Source organism: Macrosteles quadrilineatus, unplaced genomic scaffold (assembly GCF_028750875.1).
Source record: "Macrosteles quadrilineatus isolate MER2022 unplaced genomic scaffold, UCM_ALF_1.0 Scaffold_8__2_contigs__length_117827958, whole genome shotgun sequence".
Lineage (NCBI taxonomy): Eukaryota > Metazoa > Arthropoda > Insecta > Hemiptera > Cicadellidae > Macrosteles > Macrosteles quadrilineatus.
Genome location: NW_026542601.1, coordinates 49,180,762 through 49,207,782, shown reverse-complemented (window position 1 = coordinate 49,207,782; position 27,021 = coordinate 49,180,762). Strand labels below are relative to the sequence as shown.

General features: G+C 35.5%; 1 protein-coding gene across 1 annotated transcript; it reads right to left on the bottom strand.

The window, feature by feature from the left end:
- Positions 1-935: 935 nt before the first annotated feature.
- LOC128999933 (elongator complex protein 3) lies at positions 936-15,496 on the bottom strand. The gene is made up of 11 exons (XM_054426718.1): positions 15,269-15,496; positions 11,758-12,005; positions 10,187-10,390; positions 8,251-8,405; positions 6,778-6,949; positions 6,030-6,146; positions 5,153-5,337; positions 4,156-4,321; positions 3,712-3,852; positions 2,107-2,275; positions 936-1,062 (listed from the first exon to the last, which is right to left on the bottom strand). Exons 1-11 carry the CDS (start codon positions 15,294-15,296, stop codon positions 989-991), a joined length of 1,659 nt encoding a protein of 552 aa, XP_054282693.1. The 5' UTR covers positions 15,297-15,496; the 3' UTR covers positions 936-988.
- Positions 15,497-27,021: the final 11,525 nt, after the last annotated feature.

Genomic DNA, 27,021 nt, shown 5'->3' with positions numbered 1-27,021 from the left:
ACATATGAAATTGAAACTTTACACAAACATTTATGACAACTAGACTAAGCTACAAAAAAATTATGACAATTTTTCAAATTCAAAAAACAAAATGGCGGCCATTTTAAATTTTTATAAAATCAACGGTTTTTGTGTTATTTAAGAAACAAAATTTTAAATGGCTGCCATTTTTTTTATGAATATGAAAAATCGTCATAATTTTTTTGTGGCTTTGTCTAGATGTCATAAATGTTCGTGCAAAGTTTCCATTTCATATGTTTAACCATTCTTTAGGAAAAAATTAATAACTAAAAATAACAAAATGGCGGCTGTGTGAGTAACTAAGGACTTCCGGACAATTTAAATATGATATTTAGGTATGTTTCTTACCCAGGAGCAATGCCCTAAAATATTGGTAGAGAGTTCCGGGACACCCTGTATAATTTAAACTTATGTATACATACAATAGTTATTTGTGTACCTAGTCAGTTTGCACTCGTGTTACACATTATATTTTTCCTACAGTTACTATAAATCATATAAATAATTTAGTCTTTCAATATATATATATAAAACGCTGTACAACACGTTTTTAGGTTAGGTCAAATCCAAACATGGAATGAAATGGGAAAGGCTGCATCAGCTGATTGTAGTCGTAATATCTTGAAGTGTTGCCAACTTATTTTCAAGTGTACACGGATTACGTGCATAATAAAAACACATTGTTTTGTGTTGTTTGGTTGGAATACTGGTGTGCGTCAAAGGAAAACCGTACTCCAAAGTAAGGCTTGCTGTATTATAATCTGTGCAAAGCCCACTTTGTCGGGTGACTGTAGGAAAAATATAATAAATTAATATCAGCTTAGTACTTAACTCAATGGTTGAAAAATAAAAAATAATTTTAAAAGTGCATACATTAAAAGAGTGCTACAAGGGAATAAAGATGTACAGTAAAATAAAACCTTTTTGCAATAGTTAATATAAACATAATTATACTTTAGTACATAAATTACAGCTGCTTAGACATATAAGGTCCATCCAGTGAATATCCAATTTTCTTGTAGTAACTTCTAGTCCCAACACCTATAAGACAAAAAAAAAATTAATGGTAACCTATCTAATCAAATAATATAGTAATAGTAGTTTACGCAACGATCACGTGAAAATAGTGTTAACGACACAAGTAGAAAATTTAAGGGCCAAGCCTTAAAAACTTCTATGAGTGTCGTTAACACTATTTACGCGAGTTGCGTACACTACTTTTACCTATCACAGTTTTTTAATTACTAACAATCACTACTCATAACTTCTAAGAGAGGTTATGTTTTTCGTTTATAACCCCTAATTGCCACTGACAGTAATGCAACAAATCATTGTACCAAACACTACTGTACCACTCATTAACAATTCAATTGGTCTAAATAGCTGATTATTTGGCGTTCGAAGCATTACAATTTTACTTCTTCTCTCTCAATCCTTGACCCTCATTGGTCCATTAGTGTTGTTAAGTAAAACAACCCCTTGATCAGCATTGTACATGTTGATAATTTTACGGAAAGTAAATAAAAGATACGTCTAATAACACTTAAAACATATTTTCCTTTTATGCTTATACTGTTAACTCTCAAGACAGTAAATATAAATAAAAGATGGTAAGTGGCTAGGTGGTAAACCATCTTGTGAGTTAACAGTATAAGCGTAAATATATTTTTTAAGTGTTATTAGACACATCTTTTGTTTACTTTCCTTTAAGTAAAACAACAATTCTGTTGCTATGTGAATCTTTTCATTTCTAAGAACTGAACTGAAATGACTGCTTAACCCTATAGAGGGCGCACGTCGGTGGAAAGACTAAAATGTACCATTTCGGTTATTACTGGAAGGGGGGAGCGGACCGGGCCACCCCTCCTAGATACTCCTCTGGCTAGGGTTGAGCTATTAAATGACAGCGGTTGGAAGGGGTTAGTTCCAAATTAGCCGTCACAGTAACAAAAACAGTGCAAGGTCGGTCATTTTGACCGAAGCACGCGTGTTTGTATGAAATTGGTCGTTAACACTGATGCGTAAGCAATATTTTAAAACCTAAGGGTCTATAGTTGATCTATATCTTTATGAAAACAGACTGACCTGATATGACAGCTATCTTGGTAGAACCGTGTTCCTCCCTGGCTATTCTTTCTGCCTCCTCCATGAGCAACATTCCAAAGCCTTGATGTTGGAATTTACCAGGGTCTCGAGCGCTCACAGGCACCACGGACCCATAAACATGTAACTCTCTCACAATCGACACTGCACCCTGGATAAGCAACAAGTATCAGAGAAACTGTTGAAAAGTTTTGTAGGAAATAGTAGAAAGCCCTTATTTCAAATTCAGCAAAAGTGATAAATTACTTCTACTTCAATATGTGCTTAGAAATATGTGACAAGGACAACATACAGGGTGGCTAGTGACCTGGAAAACCTGGAAATGTCAGGGAATATTAAATATCTGGAAAAGTCAGAGAACTTTGTTATAAGTCAGGGAAAATTGTAAAAGGTTTAAAATAATTTTAATAATTGTTAGGAAAGGTCGATCTAGTGAGAGTACGTGTGCCGTGTGGGTGAAAACAAAGAAATATGTCTGTACAAATAAATTTTGTGTTTTTGTACAAATTAAATTTTTTTATAAACTGCGTATCATCTTATCAAAATCAGTTTAGTTTTACTAAGGTAACTTGCAAAGTTTGAATATAAGCTAGCCTGTATCTATAGATTTTATGAATGTTTTTCATATAAACAAACATAAGACATTCTTCAGAAAAAGATTAGTCTTTATGAAGAATTAGTTAGTATTAAAATTGTAATTTTGAATTTGTCGATCAGGGAAAGTTTTAAAAAAAATCATGGAATTGTCAGGGAAAAGTCAGGGAATTTTTCAATGTGATTTCACTAGCCACCCTGATATAACCGATGTCTTATAAATGATTGTTTAATTTACACCAATGTCTAAGGTAGAGATGAGTGTTGAAAACTCATTCAACAACATTTTTCAACAACTCTACAAGGGGTTTATGGGTTTTTTTTGTTTGTATCAGGTCAAAAGCGTTGGACTCTAGGTCTCAGGCTGTATTGGGTTGCTTTGGAAGGTATTGATTTATCTGAATACAGTACTAAAATCGGTTTAAATAATAGGTATTGTACACATCCTCCCGCAGTTACAGTTAAGTCTTGAACATAATCATGGAGTAATAGTGAACATCTTCCACAGTCACGACGAAATCTAGAACATCCAGGGTCTTAGTAAAATTGAGAACACCTTCCAAGGTCACTGAGATATAATCATCGTCTCCCACAATCATAGTAAAACCTTGAATATCACCCAAAAACGTCAAATTTAAATGTACATCATCACAAATGTTTTCTATAATTTCAAAAATAAAAGCTCGGCTCGAAAATCACGCTGCTTGCCCATTTCCAACACAAACAACTTGGCACGGACATTTTATCCAGCCCAATCCCTTGGGCCAGCAGTTGGCCCAACCTGACCTTAAAACATCGGGGACTCACAAACCGCAAATCCCCATTTTTTATTGACCAAAGGCTAAGATCATCAGTTTCTTTAGGGTTTTTTTAAAAGCCTATGATAAAGGACAGCTGAGTTCATTTAAGATAGAACAATTAAAAATACTTGGCCTTAACCTTGCCAAATGAGAACTATAACCACTCAGTTACCCAGTTTTTGAATTCTCTTACCTTGAGTTCAGGACGGAACGTGTCAGCAGAGCACTTTCTGAGACGTAACAGACCTACAAGTATATCCTGCTGAGGATCCTCATAGGCCAGGAATGTCTCCCAGCCTCCGTTGGCCACATAGTCTCTCCTCACTAGCTCTACCTACCACAGAAAACAGCACATCACTACACACTCTGCACAAGCAACTAACTGGCAAAGCTTGTTCCTACTACTGTTGGGGCAGATTATACTACTTTTTGAATTACAATGACGATGTCTCAAGAATCCTACTATTATTATGTCATTATTTTGCAAACATCATGTGACTTAGTGAGATTCTTAGACTTTCCCATCATCGCACACAAAAACACAATCAACGATCATGACAGAATTGACAATTCTCACACATTGGAAGAAATATTATGAAACCACAGTAAACTCACTGATTTTGAACTGGTAAGTTACCTCATAAGGCCGCACTTTGTTGTGAATCTCCTGAATTCCGACCTCCCGAGTTCTTACGTCTCGGCAGTCTGTTCCAAGGTCCTTCATACGAGCCAAAGCCAACTCTCGTAAGTTTCCGTTCTCAACTCCAGAGCTGACCAGTGGCATTGGAATATCCCTTTGGACCCTGTCAAAATCGATAAAAAAATATGTTCAGGTAAATATTAATTAGTGGTTTTTTTTTTTTTATGTATAGTTACAGACTGCAAGGAATTATTACAACTATCGTTAATTTAGGATAACAAGATCAACAAAGTGTATATTCTAAGCTGTGGGCAAGGTGTGTGTGTAGAATGATGTGAGGTGATATGTGTAGCTTTGTTACGGACTATGATGAAATGCTTCTTTAGCCAGGGATATTTAGCCCAAATGATCAAGGACAGCTCAGCAAAGTTTAAACCATAAAAGAGCTTCTGGCTTTTTTTTAGGATCAAAAGCATAAATTAATAACTTTTTGATTACCTAGGGAGAATAGACACAAAAAATCATAGATGATTAAAAATCCTCTAACGGAATAAATGAAGGTACTACACTTTTCCAGCAAGAAGTTAAACCAGGTTTTCCTAGCTGGTAATTACAGCTGATTTTATCCGCGCCAACTCTTTACACTCTTGTACAACTGTTTTCTTACCTGCTGTATTTTGCAAGGACTGTCAACATGAAAAACACAGCCATTGAAACACTTGCGCAACATTCACAGCTCCGCAGCCATATTCAGCAGCTGGGAAACCCTTGCCTTAAGTAATAATTAAACCTTAGGGGTCCCTGCCTTAAAGCGGAAAGGAAGACATCGTACAGCAAGGGGAAGATGAGGAGTTTTATTTAGAGAGACATGGATGGAAGAGCGTACCTGAGAGAATAGAGCTACGCAATAAATCGATCATGATATGACTGTTATGAGAAAGAAGTATCTTCCTTAAACCTACAGTAAACTTACAACTCCACCTGAGACACTGACCTGTAGACTCTAGTCCAGGGAGGCACCAGAGAAAGAATGTGAGCTATGAGGTCCACCAGAGTACTTGGAGGATAACTCTTGTACCTTCCAGTCTTCCACAACTCGTACAGTCCTGTCCCTCTGATCACCAATGTCGGGTAAATCTTGAGACCGTCTGCTCGAAACGCTGGGTTCTCAAAGAACTCCTGCAAAGTAACACAATTGACAGTAAAACTAATTTATTTAGTTTGCAGAAGACAACTCCTTGTTCAGATTTGTTACGTTTGGACTTGAAATGGTTCGGACAGCCAATTATATATCACTTTTCCATTAGCATACACACAGCGCTTTTCCCAAGCCATTTTTACCTTCAGCCTAAAATGGCTTTGAAAAATGGACTTATTTATATGAGAATATTGTTTTTAATAAGGTTAAAAAGATTTATTGACTTTTGCTACTTAATTATTTAACGAACGATGAAGACAGTATAACTGTTTTAAACAACACAAAGATGTTCTCGCAGTAAAAAAATCATTACAAGTTCTGCATGGTCATACATGTAGTACAGTATTGTCAAAATCAAAATGAGTAAAAAAAAATTTCACTGTTTATTTTTCTCCCAGGAATTAGTTTACTTAACATATTTAAAAGTGAATCTAAATAAAAGAACATAAAGGATGGGACAAAATTAAATAAATGGTTAGGTTAGCTAATGTATAAACTCGATAAAATACAGCTGTGTTTACACTAAGCCAGTTGGCAAGAACTGGGCAGTAAAAGTCACCTTCCTCTGGTAACTTAAAATGCACTAGATGCGAGTAACCTGCGTTCTCTACTGGCCTCGTGCAAACGCAGCTTAAGAGTATAACTTTCATTGAGATGTTTTAGTTTTGCTTACAATGAACTGTTCAATATCCCGTTCAATATCTACGTTGGGCAGGTCAGGCATCATGTGAGCGACCACCTTGAACCCTGCGTCCTTGGCCATGTTGAAACTCTCACTCACCGCTCTCACCTGGAATAGTTAATTAAGGAAGTGTAAAAGTAAACTAGACCATACTCTCAGTGTTTTGTGTGCGAAAAGATATGTCGCTGACCTTTCTTTCATTGTATTTATATGTATTTATATTATTGTATATATTATATATATTGTATATATGTATATATAATTATATTGTATATATATAATTATTATATATATGTATATTATATATATTGTATTATATTATTGTATTTATATTATTGTACAAGTGTTTGCAGAAAATGTCATCATAATTTTTTGTGTAATCTTGAATTGCTCAATTTATCTGAAGAAATCTTTCTTCCCAACTAAATCTTTTGATAGTTCGAGGTAAGCTTGCTATCCCCACAAAAATTGAATGTGTAGCTGATTGGTTACAGTGCTCGCCTTCAAATCTGAAGGTCGCTGGTTCGATTCCATCCGAGATCGTTTCTGGACGTAGACGCTATTTGTCATTGGGCATTAAATTAATTGTGTCTAACTAGGTCGACTAGGTAACAAGACTTGAGTTTGGAGTGTTTCCTGTTCCCTTACAAAAATGTAAAAATGTCAATCAACAAAGATAAACACAAAATAAAATATAAAAATAAAATACAACAGTATTAGTTATTCTTGTGTACACTACCGTATGTCCTCGGTTGGTATCCCTGGCTACATCTTCATACACACTCTGTACTCCTATCTCCAGCCTGGTACAGCCGTAGCCGAGCATATCACTGAGGTGGCGCTTCAGGCAGTAGTCTGGCCTCGTCTCTATCGTGATGCCAATACATTTTGTCTTGCTTTTTTCCGAGTATCTACAACACCACTCTAGTACGGTATACTGGGAGTAAGACATTAGACAAGTTTAGAATATTTGATATTTTAAACTTTTGATGTAAAATGATTATTGGGTTGGTCTAATCAATCAGGTGGCCAGGTGCATTAGTCAGTTTTCTCAAAACAATTTTGATAAATTAAATAATACATTCGTCTTCCCAAGTAAACAGATGAACAGTGGTACTGCTCTACAAAAAAACCCAACCAAACACTTGGAAGTTATTGTTTTGATAGGCCTACCTACTGTTTTGTTATAAACAGTGAGCATTTTTGAAACTAAAATAATTAAAAAGCTAGTGGGGAGAAGCCAACATGATAAGTGCCAGGCTGATAAGCAGAGAGAAATTACCAGTAATTATGGTAGAAAGTAAAGACAGTCTATTAAACAGTCCAGTACCATTTGAGGGTTATGCTCCTAGATGGATATTAGCATGCCAATTTGTAGCAACTAGAGAACACTACGTAACCTAAATATCAGATAAAAACAAAAACCTTCCGCTATCCCTCACCCACACAACTAACTCTAGCTTTATAGTATAAACAAAGACTATTGATTGCAATATGTATATAGATTAGTTTTATTATTTAGTGATTAGCAAGTGATGTGTTGACAAGACTGATTTGGTTAGCTCAAATAATACCAGTCTTGTAACTGACATTCAACTTTTATCTTGCAGAGGCCCCTTGTAGAGGCGAAGTAATCCAGCTACTAGGAGGTCACGAATTGTGGATATTTATAGGCATGCACTGTGGATGCGATACTCCCTGGTGTGGATTAACGTCCGCACGGGTGAGTACTACGACTATCCGGAGTGCTATCCTGATAATTAGACCAATTCGTATATACCAAGGAAAAAATGTGGTTCGGATTCCACTATAAACTGTAGGTCCCTTAGTCGCCATTAGCTGTATGGGCTATTAATTAACAGCTGTGTCTAAGGAAAATGTCGGCCTTAGTCACTAACAAGACTACAAGATCGCGCCACTCATCATACACTCATCACCATTCATACTTGGCTTAAAATACCTACTTTGTATGGTCGCCATTTCAAGGAAAAAGTATTAAAAAAGTATTAAAAGAAGTATCAAGTTAATTGTTCTGGAACTCTTATCTTAGGTAAGTTAGTTGTGTATACATTCCTACTTCCTTATTGCATTTCTAAGCCAAGGGTGTTTTCATCTAATAACCAATTTAATCGTTAGTAGTCCAGGGATGGACACAAACACTTTCTATTATCATCAATGAAAACAAAAAGAACAGAATAGTTTCAAAACTCACTTGACAGCTTCTTCCACACTGTTGCTAGTGTGTCCAGACAGAGCATCGTGCAAGTTACGGATGAAGAAGTCCCGATATTCTGCCGGAAGAGACATAAATGTTCCTCCCATCACAATAAACTCAACTTTGTCCACACTGTGGCCTAGTTGACGTAGCTGAAACATTTACAACACGAATTATTTTACAAGAAAGAATAATGTTGATGCCGTTAATATTTGTTTCTCTCTAAATGAGATGGTGTCTACGCTGAATAAGCCTTCCGGAAGAAAATAGCAGGCTTCGCTGGCAATCATTTGAGGCGAGGTCTGAACAATCACCACAAAACCAATTATGCTTGAAAAATAGGTATTTGTTATATCATTTGAAATTGTTATAAAAATAGTTATAATATTCGATGCCGAACATAAAAACTGAAATATTAAGTGTAGAATAAAGTGGGAGACTGATCTCAGTGATTTAAGTAACTCAGCCCATCACACCCATTCTTCTTAGAATGGAATCCAACAGAGAGGATTTAAAGGAACAGTTTTTAAGGATTTCTTTTCTTGGGGAGCAACCATTCAGTGATGGATAGTGTTAAAGCTAAAGATGGGTAGCTGAGTGGTTATACCGTAATGCCTGCCTAGAAATCAGAGAATCACCTAAAAAAACTCTTAAGAAAATTCAGACCTTTTTAGCGAATTTCCCTATAGGGAAGTAGCTATTACCGTAGGTCTCATGGTAAGACCTAAGCCCGGGACCGATTTACTTTTTCATTTTGATGTCCCCAGAGGCCAAAAACACCATTCGTTCAAATTTTTATATATCTATATATAGAGATATATATATCTGTCCATCCGCACGATAACTTGAGTAATTTTTGTCTGATTTTGATAAAATTTGGTTTGAAGGTGTAAGGCGGGATAAACTTGAATGAGTTTGCAAACCAGCATGATCGGACTATGGGAACGGGGGTTTATGGGGGGTTTTATGGGGTAAAAATAGGTTTTTCCCATTTTTGACCCTAAAAACACAAAATTTCACAATTTATTTTTAAACCATTTTGTAGAGCTTAAAAAAACAAATAATTTAGTATATTGAAGCGTTATTATGCGCCTAATTGTTACGGAGTAAAATTCAAAAAATTGTAATTTTAAAATTCCCATGTTATTCTTATGGAGAATAAGTCAACTGTTGTAGTTTGCTTGTTTATGAACATATTTTGATCGATTTTGGAAAATACTTTTATTTCTTACTAAACTATTATCATTTTATAAAAAAAATCTTGTTTACCCTCCCTGTTGCAGCAAACCTAAGTACTCGTTAAACGTATTCTATTTAAATAGGAAATGAATGTGCTATTTTTATGGAGGCATTTTAGTGTAAATCTAATCAGGTTAATGGAAATTCGCTTAGTCTGCAGGTTTGCTGCGGCGGGGGTATTGATTGTTCAAAAATGAAACTTGAGTGACCTTACAAATTATTTGACTGCGTGTTCACTACTCAGTTGAACCCGTAGAACTAACCTCTAAAAAGTTGGCTTATTATTTTCAGTACAGTACTGGTAGGCTACAGTACAGTAATTGTTTTGTTACGTAAAAGAAGAAAAAGTTCAACACAAAATTACACACAATTTTTAGTTCTACAAATCTTTAAACATCTGTGAATTTGTAATATTTGTATGATAATTACTAATACATTTTCCTAGATAGATCTTCTATTGATTTTGCAAAAGTGTGTTTCTTTCCTTTAAAAATCACAAACAGACCTAATACTAATTTTTACTATCATGTATTGATTAGGCCTACATATTATTATTAGGTAGAAATAATCACTTATAGAATAGGTTGGTATATAAGGCCAGGGGCTTGGGTCCCGTGGTGGCCGGATATATGAGGGGTTCTACTGTGAGGAATGTGTCAACTCAAGTAAGATAACCTCCAGGCGTGTTAAATACCTGATCAACTCTATGCCTGGTCTGCAGGTAAGGGTTGTAGCGAGCCCGGATGGCTCTCATGGACGTTGGTTCGTAGCCAGTGTAGGACTGAGTTGAGTACTCAAAGTCAGAGTCCGGACCTCCGGGACAGTAGACACATATGTTGCCCGTCATGTTGATATGCGGACATCTGTGGGGCTTACACATCACTGCCACCACGGCAATCTGCAATCACAAGTCACAATGTCAGCAACAATAACAACACAATAAGACAAAGTTTCCCTCTGGTTTAAATTAAGATAAATTTAAGGTAGTTTAACAAGTTATTGTTAATATATATACTACTAAGTTACATGAGTAATCTAGCAAGTTATCATGTTATAAGGTTGGACAAACTGGTTAGGCTTATATATTTTACTTGTATTTTTTGTACTTGACAACTTCCGTTCCTTCTCTTAAATCATGTCAAGCAATGTGACTGTCGTGTATAATGAAACTTTTATTATTATCCGTTTAAATCTTGTATTTAACAACGTGTAGTTTTTCACTACCCTCAGTGACCAACAGTTATCAACTGTAAATCTGCAAACAATTATTTCAACACCAACAGTCTGGAGGTAAAATAAATTAATTATTAACTCAGTTCATTATAACCTAAAATTAGGTTACCGTACTAATCTAACCTTATTTCTCAGTATTTCACGGAAAGGACAAGAGCGCCTTGATAATGAAAATGTCAACCCGAATAAAGTGTTAAATTGTGAGGTTGAGGTAGTACCTTAAATACTTTTAACCATTGTGGAGAGTAACTTTCAATTATAGGCCTGCCTCAGGGCTATGCCTCATAGATCTATGAAGCATTTTTTAGTTTAATAATTGGATTTAACATATGGACCATAAGATCCGGGTGACATTTAATTGCGAAGCATTAGTTTTGGCTTGAAACTGTCAGATACTGTATTTGCGAAGGTTTATATATAATAGTTCTTTCAGCATATCTGAAAGTATGCAAACCAACTGCTGTGCTTAATATAAGAAGGTTTTAACTGACCACGATAAGATCCCCGTGCGTAGAACGGGCACACAGCTAGTTATAGGCCCCTTAACCTAAAATTAGGTTACTAATCTAACCTTATTTTGAAACTGATATAATAAATCATCTCCTCTTCATTATAAAGAAGATTTCTCTAAAGAAAAAAAATCTTCTCTGAAGAAGATTTCTATAAAGTAGATCTTCTTCTCCTCATCATAGATCTAAAGCCTATTCTAGTCCCTCCTTAAACCGCTACAGAATCGGAATAGCTCCATTGTGTTAATTTAGTTAACTTTTAGGTTATTGGACACTTAGGGCTTTTTCCGACTAAAATCAATTGCATTTTCGGATTCAGGGTGAAAAATACTGTAAGTCTGCAATTAGCCTAAAAATATAATTTTTACCAGACACATTAGAACTAAATTAATTTTCATTGAATTTTTACTAAACGTTCAAAAAAATATTTACATACCGCTAGTGTTATCAGGGGGTTTTAGGAGTTAAAAAATGTATAGCCTCAGGATACAAAGCCGCTGACTTAAATAATAAACATACTTACACCACTGGCTGTCCTTATCGGTTTTGATTTCAATTTTGGGTATAAAATCTTTTTATATTCCGTAGGTACTGCTGCAATTATGTCAACTAGTCTAGGGGAGGTGTCAAGACCATACTTAGAGGCTATTTGCGTTTTCAGCCTGTTTAGATTAACGTCTTTCTTCTCATGTACTGCCTGCAGTAGTTCTTGGATTATTTCTGCAATGGTTATCACCATCCGTTGCTCATGACTCATTTTAGCAACTGCACCTGAAACCAATGAAATCACCAATCATTGACATAAAAGCTTCTTTTTCTAACACACCTTAATTTTTTTTATGGTAGTAAAAAATAAACAAGTACCTATTTGAGAAGATATATGGAGAATAGAGGAAGAGACAGAACTAAGCTTAGGGCCTACTTAATTTACTACAACTCAAATTTTACTTATACTTTGTTAACAGGCATCTAAATTACTGTACCTCTAGCTTGCGGGACTGGGGAGATTCCAGGAACAAATCTTACCCATCATTTACTTAGAACATCCATGTACGTATTTTATTAATTTTTATGGGGGAGCTATCTATCCCATGTTAATATCGTCAACATTTTTTTTTTAAAGTATTAGAGTTAGGGATCTAACTTTGATGTTACTGAAAAGAGTGTATGTTAATGAGTAATCAATTACAGCTGGTAACTTTTTTTTAATATCAATCAGGTCATTTTTGAATTTTTTTTTAAAGTCGCTTTTATTTATTTTGTTGATTTTATAATAATTTTTATTGTTTTTGATAATAATTTACGAAGTTTAATACATATTTTTATAACTGTAGACCATATACATCAGAATATTATTAATGAAAAAAGTGCAGAAAGACTTGATAAAAAATTTTTAAAAATTATCTTTTATAGTTTGGGATATAACAAAATTTAGGCCCTAAAATAAATAAATATGCTGCCCACGTAGTGATAAAATAAATATAATATCCGAGAAATACAGTATCTTGAGCGTAACTGATTCAAACGATCAATAGCTCAAATTAAAGCCTATAATTTACTTATTTACTTACTTTTAGTCTAAAACGTATAAAAAACAAGAACAATACTTGAGCTATTGATTTTTTATCATAGAAAAACCTTATGAAATATAATTTTTATGTTGGTTATTCACCTCGTGTTTGCTTGAAACTCGTCCGAATTTAATAACTAATAAACTTTTAAATGAAAGCCGGTATTTTAATGTTCTTAGACCAAAATATAGGATTATATATAATTATAACTGGTGAAATACATCTTAAATTGAAGTAAGAATTCAAAAAGGAATCATATTATGTTTTTTGGTCGAGTAATACAGTAGGTACAGGTACTGAAGCGGAAGTATTAGAAGTGTTTTAATAATAGACTAGTCAAAATGGCTTAAAATTTACCTGTAGGCTACCTAGAAGTAATTGTAATATATACTTTCTGCCAATGGATTCTTATGTAAAAATGGCTGAAAAAAACAATGGTGAAAAGTCTACCACTCTACGGAGGTGCGTTGGCCTTGTATGAAAGGTTTTTCAAAATGGCTACCGGAAATATTTATGTTTTTAGCCAATAAGTCCTAAATTATTACAGGTAGGCCTAGCTTAAATAAGTAAATGAGTAAATTTTAAAGAATTAAATTGCGCAACTTTTGGTACCCAATAAGTTAAGTTAAGGTAAGTATTTACATTCTTACAAGAAAATAATTTTGTCAAACAATTTTAATAATTTATTGTAATTCAGGGAAATTTTGAGTTATGGATATCAAGTTGGTAACAATGATTGTTTTGTTCCAGCTGAGAGTTTTAATTGTTGTTGTTAATATTTCAACATGTTTCTAGTTTACTTTCATGAGTTTCATGTTAATCCCCCTTCGTATGACGATTGAAAAATAGAAAAATGAATATCGAAACCTGTTTTATTTGTGAAGAAATTAGGCTATACAAGACCGTTGTGAGGTGTCATCTCGCACCGAAAAAGGAATTGAAGCAATACACCGAACCTGTAAGGCAAGGAACATAACTGAATTCCATGTAATTGTTGGTCAAAAAGTTAAAAAAAAAAATGTAGGGCGCAGTTTATTAATTCAAAGTCTTCATTCAGAAAGCAGGAGGATGAAACCAGTTGTTCCCGTTCGACACGTTTTAGTGAAACCTATTTTGATTTCAAAAGTAATTTTTTTTTGAACAGCTGAATTAAGCCTAACATATAAACAGAGGAAAAAACAAATGGTTTGAAGCTCGGACGCTAAACTTAAGAACATCAGTGCTATAAAAGTGCAGCGAACGTAATGATGAATGGGCTGACAAAGTCAAAATACGGTTTCTAAATGTGTTCGATTTGCCTGCTATGAAAGCATGTTTCAAACACAATGTTTAGTATACTTTCAAAATGGAAAGTACGTTTCTTATGTACCCAAAAAAAGGACGTGTCCTGAAAAATGACGACTTCTGGGATCCCTAACCTTGGATGAATTTACACTCAGAATTTGGTACTTTCGTACGGAGACCACCCAAATACAGCGCGCTTAGGTTACGGCGGTTAGGTTAGGTTGGGTTATCATAATTTTATTATGACTCATCTGGTATCGTTTGATTCATAACGAAACAAGGAAAGTACTACAAACATATTTATGATAACCCAGCCTAGCCTAACCGCTGCAGCGAGCTGTAGAAGTGGCCTCCGTATAGTGAATAGTACAAGTACCCAGAGTTTAATTATTTTTAATTAAAGAATAACTTTTTTCTAATTTTAGACATTTGACTTATGGTCTATCTTTGGTTGTATTGCTAAATCTTACAATAGACATTATTCTAAAAAGTCTTGTCCGTTAAGTTTACAGCTCTAGGGTATCTCATATGGTTTGTATGTTTTCTCTGTCCCTCTGTAACTTTACTTAGTGTAATGAATTCATTACAGAGCAACTACCTACTTGCCCAGAGTTAAATAGCTCACATTCATGTAGCTATTGAGAACAGGAAACTATAACTTAATTTCCTGTGTCTCAAGTCACATTATGTAGGCCTACCCACTTTGAGCTGTAAGAGACAAACTGAAAACATGCAAAATGAATTATTTTAATAGTCCCATCTTGGAACTGTGCTGCTGCTGGATGTTACTGGCTTGCTGAGCGTTTGGATGCAGCATAGTCACTCTCAGTCGCTCCACTAGACCACTACGGCTCACTTCAAATCTCACCACTCTACTTTTATAGTCACTATATGTGTGTCTTTAGGGCTGCACTTTAGTATCTGTCCTACACTCATTTGAATGAATATATCGATTAGGCTATTTCATTTGATATATCAAGTTTGGTTGGTTAGGTTAACCTAACCTAATAAACCAATGAAATAATCGATAGGCTATGATAATTGTAATTCGAATGAGTGTAGGACAGATACTAGAGTAAAGCCGTTTTTAGCCTAAAGAATACCCATTTAAATGCTAACTTACTATGGTCTTCAATATTCTCTAAAAATAGCTTTGTTTAGCTGTGATTAGTTAGTTACCTGAAAGGTTGCCTTTGGGTTTGCCCATCTTGATTGTTATAAAGATGAGTTTATTCCTAAAAGATAATAATATTTCCAGTAAAATTAAACTTAAGATTGAATGAGTAAAGTTACAGAATACGAAATTTCAAGTAAGAAAAAAAATCACATAGGCTAATAAATTATATTACAGTCTACTCTTTATAGGCCTACTACAACTTTTGTTTGACGTTCGTTTGTGACCTCTTCCTTGTTGAGTTCCTCCTCAAAAAACCAAAACTAACCTAGTAAACATAACCTCCTTCTTCCTTCACCTCTACCACTGAGCTATAATTCTAACTTGAGGTAGCACTGAATGTCAAAGATGCGTGTCGCCAGCCGCCATGTTTGCGTGAGGTGTGAGTTATAAAGAAGCCATGTTATTGGATGAAAAAACTCACTGCTATACAGACCTAGTTATAGAAGCCATGTCATTGGTTAAAAAAACTCACTGCTATACCAACCTAACAAAATCAGCGACACGCTCTTGACAGACTTCTGCCATGGCAGTGCTACCTCCAGTTATAATTTTAGCTCAGTGACCTCTACTTACCTTTTTTCTTCTTCTTCCATTGTTTACAAAAAGCTGGTTTTGTTAAGTTACCATGTAGCTACTATAATTATACCTTACATTACCTTATATCACTATACATTTTACATTTACATTTTACTTTACATTTTAACGACTTTTCTATCTACGGCCACCTTTGACTCCAGGCCGCGGCCTTCGAAGTGGCAACGTCGCAAGTGGTGTTGTAACAGCTGTTTTGTTTGGAAGCAGCTATAATGGTATTTGTGTATTTACGAAAGATTGGTTACTGGACTATGACAATATTGACTCCGCTTAAAAAGTACAGATATAGATTTTAATTAATTTTTTTTTTGTTTTCATTATTCTGTGTCTTTTATTTTCAATATTTTAATAAATTTATATTTAAATTTTAATCAATAAAGTGGGAATTAGTGAGCTGATGTAACCTCTGTCTGCCATGTTATCTTATGGGACGTGTCTCTAAACAGCACCTCTTGCGACGTTGCCAATTCTACCAGGCCACGGCCTGTAGTTACAGGTGGCCGTGGTTCTATCACGGCCACCTTTAACTCCAGGTCGGGGTCTGGTAGAATTGGCAACGTTGAAAGTAGGGTTGTTTAGTGTCAGATATCCCATAAGATAACATGGCTGACAGGTGACATCAGCTCATTAATCCGCACTTTATTGATTTTAAATTTATTAAAATATTGAAAATAAAACACACAAAATTGAAAACCAAAACAATAAATTGAAAATCGAATATCTGTACATTTTAAGCGGAGTAAATATTTTAGTGGTAAAGATGTTGCAGACGGATTAAAAACAATATTAAGTTTTTTTCCTGTCATTGATCATTACAACATTGAACAACATTCATCAAGTTAATGAACTAAACTGGGCTCAATGGCAGTTTTCTTCATGATTTTGTTAAATAATTGTTTCTATTATATTATAAACCCGTCTATAAAACTTCGATTTAAAAAAAGTAAGGTAACCTGAATTAATATTATTTAAGTTACAACCAATTAAGGAAAAGGGGTAAACGATTTCAAGGTTTTGTTTTTGGCCAAACAATTCAGAAATTATAGATGTTAAATAAAGAGTCGTCTAAACAAATATATGTATCTTTAGAAATGATACCATTGTTAATTTGATTAAAATAACCTAGAAGACACCTATGAGCAAAGGAAGAAAGCAACGAAATTCAAATCATAACGTTTATTCAAACCATACAATTGAAGCTCCACGGCGTTATTTATGGTCCACCTCTAATTGAAATAAAACCAAGAAATATGGTTTAATTAAACCGGAAGAAACTATTGATAATAACTCGTACACAGTTTATGATGTACTAGCTGTATCCGCGGGATTTGCCCCGTTTAACTTCATAAGTATTCGCATGGCTCAATCACGTCCTGGTTGAAGTTCGTTCGCTACGCTCACTCACCTTCAGGTTGGAGCTCGTTCGCTGCACTCACTTGTTTTCAGGTTAGCTCGCTCGCTACGCTAACTCGCCTCCAGGTTGAGAACCAGATGTTCGTTCGCTACGCTCACTCACCTTTTGGTTGCAAATTAGCTGTTGTCATAAATGTTAAAAAGTCATCCCTTTTATTGTTTATAATACTTTAATAAAGGTTTTTATGTTTTAATATTTAACATTGGAGGATTAAAACGTCGTGCACAGGTGTGCTGCGATTGGGTTTTAATACATTTGGACTTATTCAAAAGTAAAATAGTTTTCTGTGCTGCACTCTGTAGAAACACTGTGGCACTATTTCAAATCATGACTATTGCTAATACAGAATGTTGTGATTATTCAAACCTAAAAAACAGTTGGTGAAAGTAAAGCGAGCCTTTCAAGACCGGAAAATGCCGCGCTTCTGCGCATGCGCTAGTAACTGGTAGCGTAGCAGCAGCTATTTCAGAAAGTCACGGTCATTAACCACTAACTAGCGTCGTTGTCGTAATATTTATCTTGACTGCACTGCAACTGCAACTAGTTCCTCGTAATTATTATTCATATCGTTTGTTATTCTTTATGTTATGATCGAGTTATGTCTGAGATGAAGTTGGGGTTAATGTTATTGATAGATTTTGATTGCTGCTGTGTTGCGGAGGTCATTTATTATCGATGATGTGCTCCTTCTTCAATGCGAAGATTCTGAGAAATACGAGTAATATGGAAGACATCAATAACACTGAGCACTTTGTAGTTTATGTGGAAAAGTTTATTTTTAGTTTATGGACGAGAAGTACAGAAGGATTCCAATTAATAAGCCAGCTATGTTCAACAAGGCAAAGCCAATAAAATAATTTGTTTTATTCATTAGCGCTTTTGAATGGAAAACTTGTTTCTGAAAGCGCTAGTGAATAAAATAAATTATTATGTCTTAGCGTTGTTGAACATTTACATTTTGTTATACATTTCATTGTAAGCAAGATGCCAATAATTCTCAAAAAGCTTAGACCATTAAAAATGAAATGAGAATTGGGATCTTCTCTTTTGGAAAACATGTTTGGGTACAATTGAAGATAGATGATAACGGTAACGTAGCCCACCTAAGTTACTTAAAATTTATTTTATAAAATAAAGGAGGTGCCAGAGGTTACAGTAAGTAAACACATACATAAACATAATCTGTAAAATTCTTCATTCAGTTACAGTAATTAAATGGTTTGGAGTTAAGCGCGGGAGAACCGTTCCAGTTTCAAGTAGATTGTTGCAAGAGTTGCAGTGAAGATACTAGTGTGATTTTCTGAAACAGCTGCAGCTATTACAAGTGCTACGAATAACGCTTACTTGCGCATGCGCAGACGCGCGGCATTTTCCGGTCTTGAAAGGCTCGCAAAGTAAACATCTGCTTATGAAATATTTATTTGTAAACATTTGTAGATCAACAAGTCTGACATTGGCCCACTTATTTTTCAGCTGATGAACTTTAGCAAACTAACATGTATGTGACTTTTCGGTACTTTCCTGTTAAAGGGAACATTCATTATTATCGATGGCTTTTTTCTCGATATATCGATATTAACAAATTGAAACATATCAGCTGACAACTACAATAAATATTGTTCAGTATCAACAAACAATAATAAAATTAAACTGTTCTAAAAAAATAACCTAACATAACTAACCAAACTTGCTGTAACATTTAAAAATTCCGAGTTTAACTTGCCTATTCTGTTATCAAATGGTTAGCTTAGAAGAGTTTCATTTCTTAATCCATATAATAGACTGTTTTAGTCTAAACAAGATCAGTTAGTTAGTTGTTGTCAATTTGTAATGGATCGGAAAACAAAAATATCGATATATCGAAAAAATCATCGATGATAATGAATTTTCCCTTTAACAGGAAAGTACCGAATTTGCTTAGTGATATATTTTGATTTTCTTGCGATTTGCTTTTTTGTAAGAGTAACTGGTTTTTAGTGTTAAAAAAAATTGTTTATTTCCGTTTCAATATGTAAATACTAAAGGTTCGTGTGTATTTTGTGAAATCGTACATTTATAAACTAATTCAGTTAGTGACTGTCCAGTTTGTTTCTTAGGCAGGGTGCACACTGGAGAAACCCGTTTCAGGAAACTGATTTCATCAAATTGGTTTCAAGGAAACCATTTCTGTAACAAATGCACACAGAAGAAACGGGATTCCATCAGTTTCATGATATTAATTCGGATGACGATGATGTGACTATGTTGGTGGAGGCTAAAGAAAACGAAAAGAAGGAAGTATTGGGTTGACCCGTTGATTAGGGATGTTGAACATGGTACTTTTATTGTAGCTAGATAATTATGCAGTGATCCTTTTGAAATTTTTGATTTTTTGAATGTCAAAGCCTCTTTTTGAACGTTTGGTGGAATTACTTAGCCCACTAATAACAAAGAAGGAAACCATCCGGAGGTTAGCTCTGAGTGCTGAGGAAAAATAACAATACACTGAGGTAAGTCAATAAAACCAATGGAAACGTGAAACTGAAGCCTATACGAAATCTGTTTTTTGGATTTCATTTAAACCAGTTGCAAGAAACAAATGAAATTACAGTTTCATGCAACGCAGTGTGCACTGCCCTGTGTTAAACTAATCTATCTGTTGCGAGCAACGAAAGTTTCTCGTTTCATGAAATCGGTTTCCTGAAACGGATTTCTCCGGTGTGCACCCTGCCTTAGGTTCGTTATTTAATTTTGTTACCATGGCAACGAGCATTCACACACGTGAACATGATTAGTCCCGGCCACGTAAAGAGAGAAAATGTCCAGGTAGACCCGGTCAGGCCTAATCCGCCGTTGTCAAAACATAGCTATTGTTTTGAAACCGAGGGGGCGCGCTACCCCATCTCAGCGGTCATTGCTACTGCCTCCCTTTAATTCTTAGAAATAACTCGGGCCAGTACAAATTCTATGAATCGAACGGGTGATCGCCTATAATTAAGTGACAGGTCATTTTATTCACAAAGTTAAGACGAATATCACAAAATTTGAATCGTAATTCTACGTCGCTTCGTTGATTGGCTAGTCGATGTTGAGAAGCAGTAGGCAATGACCGCTGAGGTAGCAATGACCGCTGGGATGGGGTAGCGCGCCCCCTCGGTTTCAAAACAATAGCTATGTTTTGACAACAGTGGATTAGGCCTGACCGGGTCTACCTGGACTTTTTCTCTCTTTACGTGGCCGGGACTGTACTATCGGCCTAGCTCATCCTTGTCCAAGGAAAGTTCAAACGACCAAAATCTCTCTGACGCTAATGAGTTGGATAAAGGTAATACCAATGATTCCTGGCAAATTGTCCAATCAAGAAATGTCAAGAGAAATATTGCTTCATCCCCAGATCATGTGCAATAAAGTCATCGTGTAACAAATCATATCCCCAACAGCACAATGGGCTTGCTGGGAACTTGTTCCAAGTCCATTGGCCCAAGTTCCCAAGCCTGGTTTAGACTCAGGGACCAAAGTCTGTAGGCTTGGTTTTGACTTGTTTTAGAGACCGAAGTTGGCAGTTGTTCAACTTGTTATGGGTTTGGCTCCCCAAGTCCAACCCAAGTCCCAACCCCAAACCTACAGTGAACTCATGGGCACAAACCCACTCTAAGCTTGGAATGATGGATACAAAACGGGTCTGGTGGATTAAGCAGGCTCATTATGGACTTGTTCGGGACTTGGAGACCCAAGCCCAATTTTAGTAGGCTCATATTGGACTTGGCTTAGACTCATATTGGAATTGGTTTTAGCACATTTTAGACTTGGGCAAACAAGCTCACACTGATAAATTAAACAGGCTCATTATGGACTTGGAGACCCAAGCCCGCTTTTAGTAGGCTCATATTGGACTTGGCCTAGACTCATATTGGAATTGGTTTTAGCACATTTTAGACTTGGGCAAACAAGCTCACACCTATAGACTCACTCAGAACTTGGTACGAAGTTTTATATACTTCAATTACTGTCATGATCAGAGATAATAATAATAATAATTTTTATAGTAGGCTATAGTAATAGTAATATAATTTATACCTATTTAACATATAAGCTGTTTCACACCATTCATTTGCTAGCCCACATTTTTTCTTATAATTAATTTTTTACCAAGAAAGATTTATGATCAAATGAAGCCTATTTTATGAGTGATATTGAAAAAATATTGGTTATATATGAGGTTTAGAAAGCAAGACATTCACATTTCAAGACAATTTATTAATATAATAAATACAATGCCCACTATCTTCCACTTCACCTTCAACTTCTTTTCTGAACCCATCAACTCCACCACCTGCTTCAGAAGATCTATAAAAAATACAATTGCATTAGAATTATTTGGTTTATTAAAATTTATCATTTAAATAATTTTTAATTATTTTTATTTGTTTTTATAATTATTTGATTATTTGGAATTTGTTGGTGTTGCAAACACAGGGTGTTAACTTACCTTTGTTTTTAAAATTGTTATCAAACTTTTATTTCTTACTATTTTACTTTTATACGTTAACTAATGGTTTGGCCTGTTTTTATCTGTAGACTAGGTTAAGGCATTGACTATAATGGTTAAGGTTAAACACAAATTTTGGCACTGTTCTGTAGAGTTCAGCAGTAGACTAGTGTAGAGTGAGTGACGTTGTCGATTCAGTGAAGCGCTGAGTATGTCAAAGGGAAAAGCACAACAAGGTTTAGGCTATAAACAAAATTCTACGGGTTCTTGATGCAATGAAATTAATTGTTTGCTAAACTTAGCTTACTTATATCATCAAAGACTAACCAACACAAGTATATTTTTTATCAATGGAGTTTAAATCTTACCTTTAACAGGAATCCCTTAATTCTTCTTTGCTTCGTCTTGGTATCAAAACCATAAACAAAACTCACAACTAGTAACGAAACGAGTAACTCACAACACCAGAACTAGATAAGTGAGAACTGACAACTGAGAGTGAGGAAGTCTAAATCCAACAAAAATGGTGGTTCAGCACAAAGAAACAGGTTTTAGGAGCGTGTTGTGGGTAGGTGTGGAAAGAAAATTCTTTTGTCATATGGCACTGCTCACTTTAGACTCACATGAACAAGCTTGTCGTGGGTCTGGTTAGGTGTTTAAATTGTGGACTTGGCCAACCAGGTTATATATGTAAATAAAACAAGTTTAGTTTTGGCGCATTCACACAAGTTCACTTAACCAAAGCTGTTTTAAATTTGTAGTGGGTTCCAAACTCCAAGTTTGTCATACCAATTCAGAAATATGTAAAAACCAAGTTTGGTCCAAGCTCACGTGCTGTCTGGGATAGACTCCATCCCCCTTCGAAACAGCTATGACCCTATTTACTCAACGGATGACGACCAAATGGACGATGAAGTGCCAGTGCCGGCACGTCAGACGACTAAGCAGGAAGCCAAACCTCCACCAATCTTCCTTCCCGGAGTAACAAATATTGGACCAATGGTCAGAGCTTTGGATGCCTTGGTTACCAATACTGGATATACATACAAGTGTCTTGGTCAAGATAGAATCAAACTGTTTCCATCGTCATCTGATGATTACAGAAAAATTGTAAAAGGTCTAAGGGAATTGAACGTCAGCTTCCACACCTACCAGCTTAAGCAAGAACGAGCTTACAGCGTTGTTTTGAAGGACATGCACTACCTACTCAACAAGTGTTGATGACATTAAAGCTGCAATCGAAGAAAAGGGACATGTGGTAAGAAACCTTACTAATCTTAAAAATAGATTCACTAAGAAACCCATGTCTATTTTCTTTGTAGATTTGGAACCTAACGCTCAAAACAAGGATATATTTCAAATCCAGTATTTGTTAAATGCTAAGGTTTCATTTGAACCACCTAGAAAGAAAAAAGAAGTTGTTCAATGTAAACGTTGTCACCAGTATGGCCATAACAGATCCTACTGTCATAACGACTTTCGTTGTGTAAAATGCACACAAAATCATGACTCTAAAGTTTGTCCTAAGCCCATATCAGAGCCTCCGACCTGTGTGTGCTCCAGAAAACACCCGGCAAATTACAAGGGTTGTCCCGTACCTATACAAGGATGCTCAAAATAAGCAATTCCCTCCCCTTCGGCGAAAAACTCCTGAAAAAACTCAGGAACACACAGGTGACCGAACCTCTAGTGACCCCGGAAAGAGCAGTTTAACTGAAGGTATTTCGTTTGCACAAGCTACAAGAAACAGTTATGAGGGCTGTGATTCAAGAAAGCAAGTCGAAGTAACAGAACAAGAAGCAGGTTTGTCATTCATAATTCAAGATTCGTTTGCTCGCTTCGAAAGTATACTATCCAAGCAAGCAGAACAGATTAATAGGTACACTTATTAATCTGTTAACAACAGTCATTTATAGTTTAAAATGAATATTGTTCTCAAAATTGCTCTTTGGAACGCCAATGGCTTGGCTCAGCATGGTCAAGAAGTTCAATTGTTTATAAATAATCTTAAAATAGATGTTTTACTTACTTCTGAGACTGATTTTACAGATAGAAGCTATTTTAAAATTCCAAATTATACTTTATACTTTACAAACCACCCTGACAATACAGATCACGGAGGTAGTGCCATATTGGTTAAAAACTGTATAAAACATCATGAAATTCCAGGTTTTAGGGAACAGTACCTGCAAGCTTCAAGCATTGTTCTCGAAGACATGCAAGGACCTCTTACTCTTTCTGCAATTTACTACCCTCCAAGACATGTTATAGCTTATGAACATTTTGACCGATTTTTTACTTACTCTAGGGACTAGGTTCATCGCCGGAGGAGACTATAATGCCAAACATCAAGAGTGGGGTTCACGCTTGGCCACACCAAGAGGTCGACACAGTTGCTGAGGGTAATTAATGACAGCACTCTAAATCATATTTCAACAGGTGAACCTACTTACTTCAACTTATTGGCCGACTGTGGACTTCTTCATATCAAAAGGTATTAATCAAAACTACACTAATATCCAATCAAGTCTCGACCTATCCTCTGGCCATTCACCGATAATATTGCAAATCATCAGTACGCAAGTTTTTCATCAAAAAGCAACTGAACGGTTATACAATAAGAGCACTAATTGGGGTTTTTTTTGTCAAGAAGTAAACAAAAATTTAAACTTCAAAATTCAATTACAAAGCAATCAAAATTTAGAAGACGCCATTGGCTTATGTATAACTTGTATTGAAAATTCTGTGAGTACGTCAACTCCTGTCCTTCATTATTTGTCGAATCCTTGATTAAGTTACCCTATTTTTGTTAAAAAGAAGATTGCGGAAAAAAGAAGGTTGAGAAGAATCTGGCAAAATGGCAGGAATCCAGTCGATAAAACAAATCGTAATAGGGCATCTCGACATTTGAAGCGGCTGTTATATGATGTAAAAAATCGCTGGTTTGAGAATTACATCCAATCTCTATCAACTTCCGAAGCTACGGATTATTCCCTCTGGAAATCTACGAAGCGAATGAAGCGCCCAAAGATTTGAATTTCGCCTATTTTAAAATCTGATGGGAGCTGGGCAAAATGTAACACAGAGAAGTCTGAAGCCTTTGCTCAATACTTTGAGAATGTGTTCAAACCAAATGCGGCAATAAACAACGAGGAAGAGATACCTACTTGAATATTTGGATGCTCCGCTACAACTTGACTTCCCATTGCAGAAGTTCAAACCATCAGAACTAAAATCAATCATCACCGACAATCTTCATTCTGACAAGGCTCCTGGCTACGACCTCATAACTGGTAAAATACTTAAAGAGCTTCCACGAAAAGGAATAATGTTTTTTGACTATTTTATTTAATACAATGTTAAAACTTGAATATGTACCAGATCATTTCAAAAGAGCACAATTGATAGTCATTCCTAAACCTGGGAAGCCTCTTGACCAGGTAAGTTCATACCGACCCATAACTCTTTTACCAATAATTTCTAAGTTATTTGAAAAACTTCTTCTAAAAAGGATACAAGACCTAATTGGCGAAGATGTGGTTCCTGCACATCAGTTTGGTTTCAGACGGAAACACAGTACCGGAGAACAGGTTCACCGAGTTGTTGACGTGATACGTCAATGTATGGAAGATAAAAAGTTTTGCTCAGCTGCCTTCTTGGATGTTAACCAGGCATTCGATAAGGTGTGGCATGCTGGCTTGTTATATTAAGTGAAAATGTGTTTACCCCAGTCAATTTATACCATTTTAAAATCCTACCTTCAAAACAGGACTTTCCAAATTAAATATCAAGATGTCCTCACTGACCTACGTCCAATTGAATCTGGGATTCCTCAAGGAAGTGTCCTCGGGCCGTTTTTGTATATTCTCTACACAGCAGACCTTCCAGAAAATGAGTTGGTATAAATTGCTACATTTGCGGATGATACTGCAATTTTGTCTGTTCATCGTGATCCATTTCAAGCTTCTCTAAATTTACAGCAAAGGAGTGCAACCATGAGGCTCGGCGAGTACTTCTAATATAGAAATTATCCAAAGATACCAATCAACAATGCTGAGGAAGATAACAAATGCACCATGGTATGTCAGCAATAGAACACTACATCAAGACCTTAAGATGCCTACAGTTAAGGACGAAATCATGACCTTAAGTGAACAATATATTACGAAATTGGAATCTCATCAAAATCATTTAGCATTGAACTTATTAAACAACATGGATACAATTTACAGACTTAAGAGGCCATCAATTCTAGACCTGCCCTTAAGATTTTTGCATAGTTTTTTTTATTGAAAAATTTGTTGCTGACAATGCTTAACAGCTATTTTAATGTTCAAAAGTTAATTTGTTGTATTACGTAGCATTTACTTATTGTTCAATATGTTATAAAACAGATTGTAAAGTAAACAAATAAAAAAAATTGCCCACTTAGAACCCTCTGGGGCAGAGCCCTTTTGACGGATCTGTACCAAACTTCATTCGAACCATCCTTGAAAGATGCTTAATAATGCCTGAAAGTTTCATTACAATCTGTCGATTGGTTTCGGAGTCCATAACGTATATACATATGTACACACATACATACATAGTTCCTCTTTTATAGATATAGATTGAAAGAAAAACATCCAAAGGCTATAATTCCAGACATTTTTACTCAGATGGCAGATTACCAGATGGCATGGACAAAATTCCAAAGCTTGAAAATGCAGAAATAACAGCAGAATATGAACATTTAGAAAAGATAGCAAGAAAACTTCATGGTGTAGTGGAGGTCCAGGAGGAAGTTCATCCAAAAATTGGACAGATTTTTTTATTGTGTCATGGACGAAAGTACTTATTTAAGAACAGCCATAGCCACCTTGGCGATTAATTAAATGGAGAAGTAGTACCATGGCACACCATAAGAGCTCTGATGGCAAATAGTTTCATTGCAATTGACAAATGTACAGGTGTGAGGCCCATTGGCATAGGAGAATGTCTCAGACGCATTCTGGCCAAATGCATAATTTTAGCTTTTGGTAATGATGTAAAACAAGCATTAGGTACAGATCAACTTTGTGGATGGCCCAAATCTGGTGTGGAGGGAGGAATACATTTCATGCGAACGCAATATAGTGAACATAGTAATACAAACAAAGAATGGTGTATGATCCTGGTTGACGCAGATAATACCTTCAACAAAATAAACAGAATTGAAATGAAATAGAATGAAAATGAATTGAAATGAAAATTAAATGAAAAATTCTTTATTTAACCAGGCAAAGTTAAGGCCACATGGC

Excerpts from the sequence above, each read along its gene's own strand:
- LOC128999933 (XM_054426718.1), bottom strand. The coding sequence starts at position 15,296 with ATGGGCAAACCCAAAGGCAACCTTTCAG. Across the intron at positions 6,147-6,777 it reads ATACCAACCGAGGACATACG|GTGAGAGCGGTGAGTGAGAG; the intron begins GTAGTGTACACA and ends TAACTATTCCAG. Across the intron at positions 5,338-6,029 it reads GGGATATTGAACAGTTCATT|GAGTTCTTTGAGAACCCAGC; the intron begins GTAAGCAAAACT and ends GTTACTTTGCAG.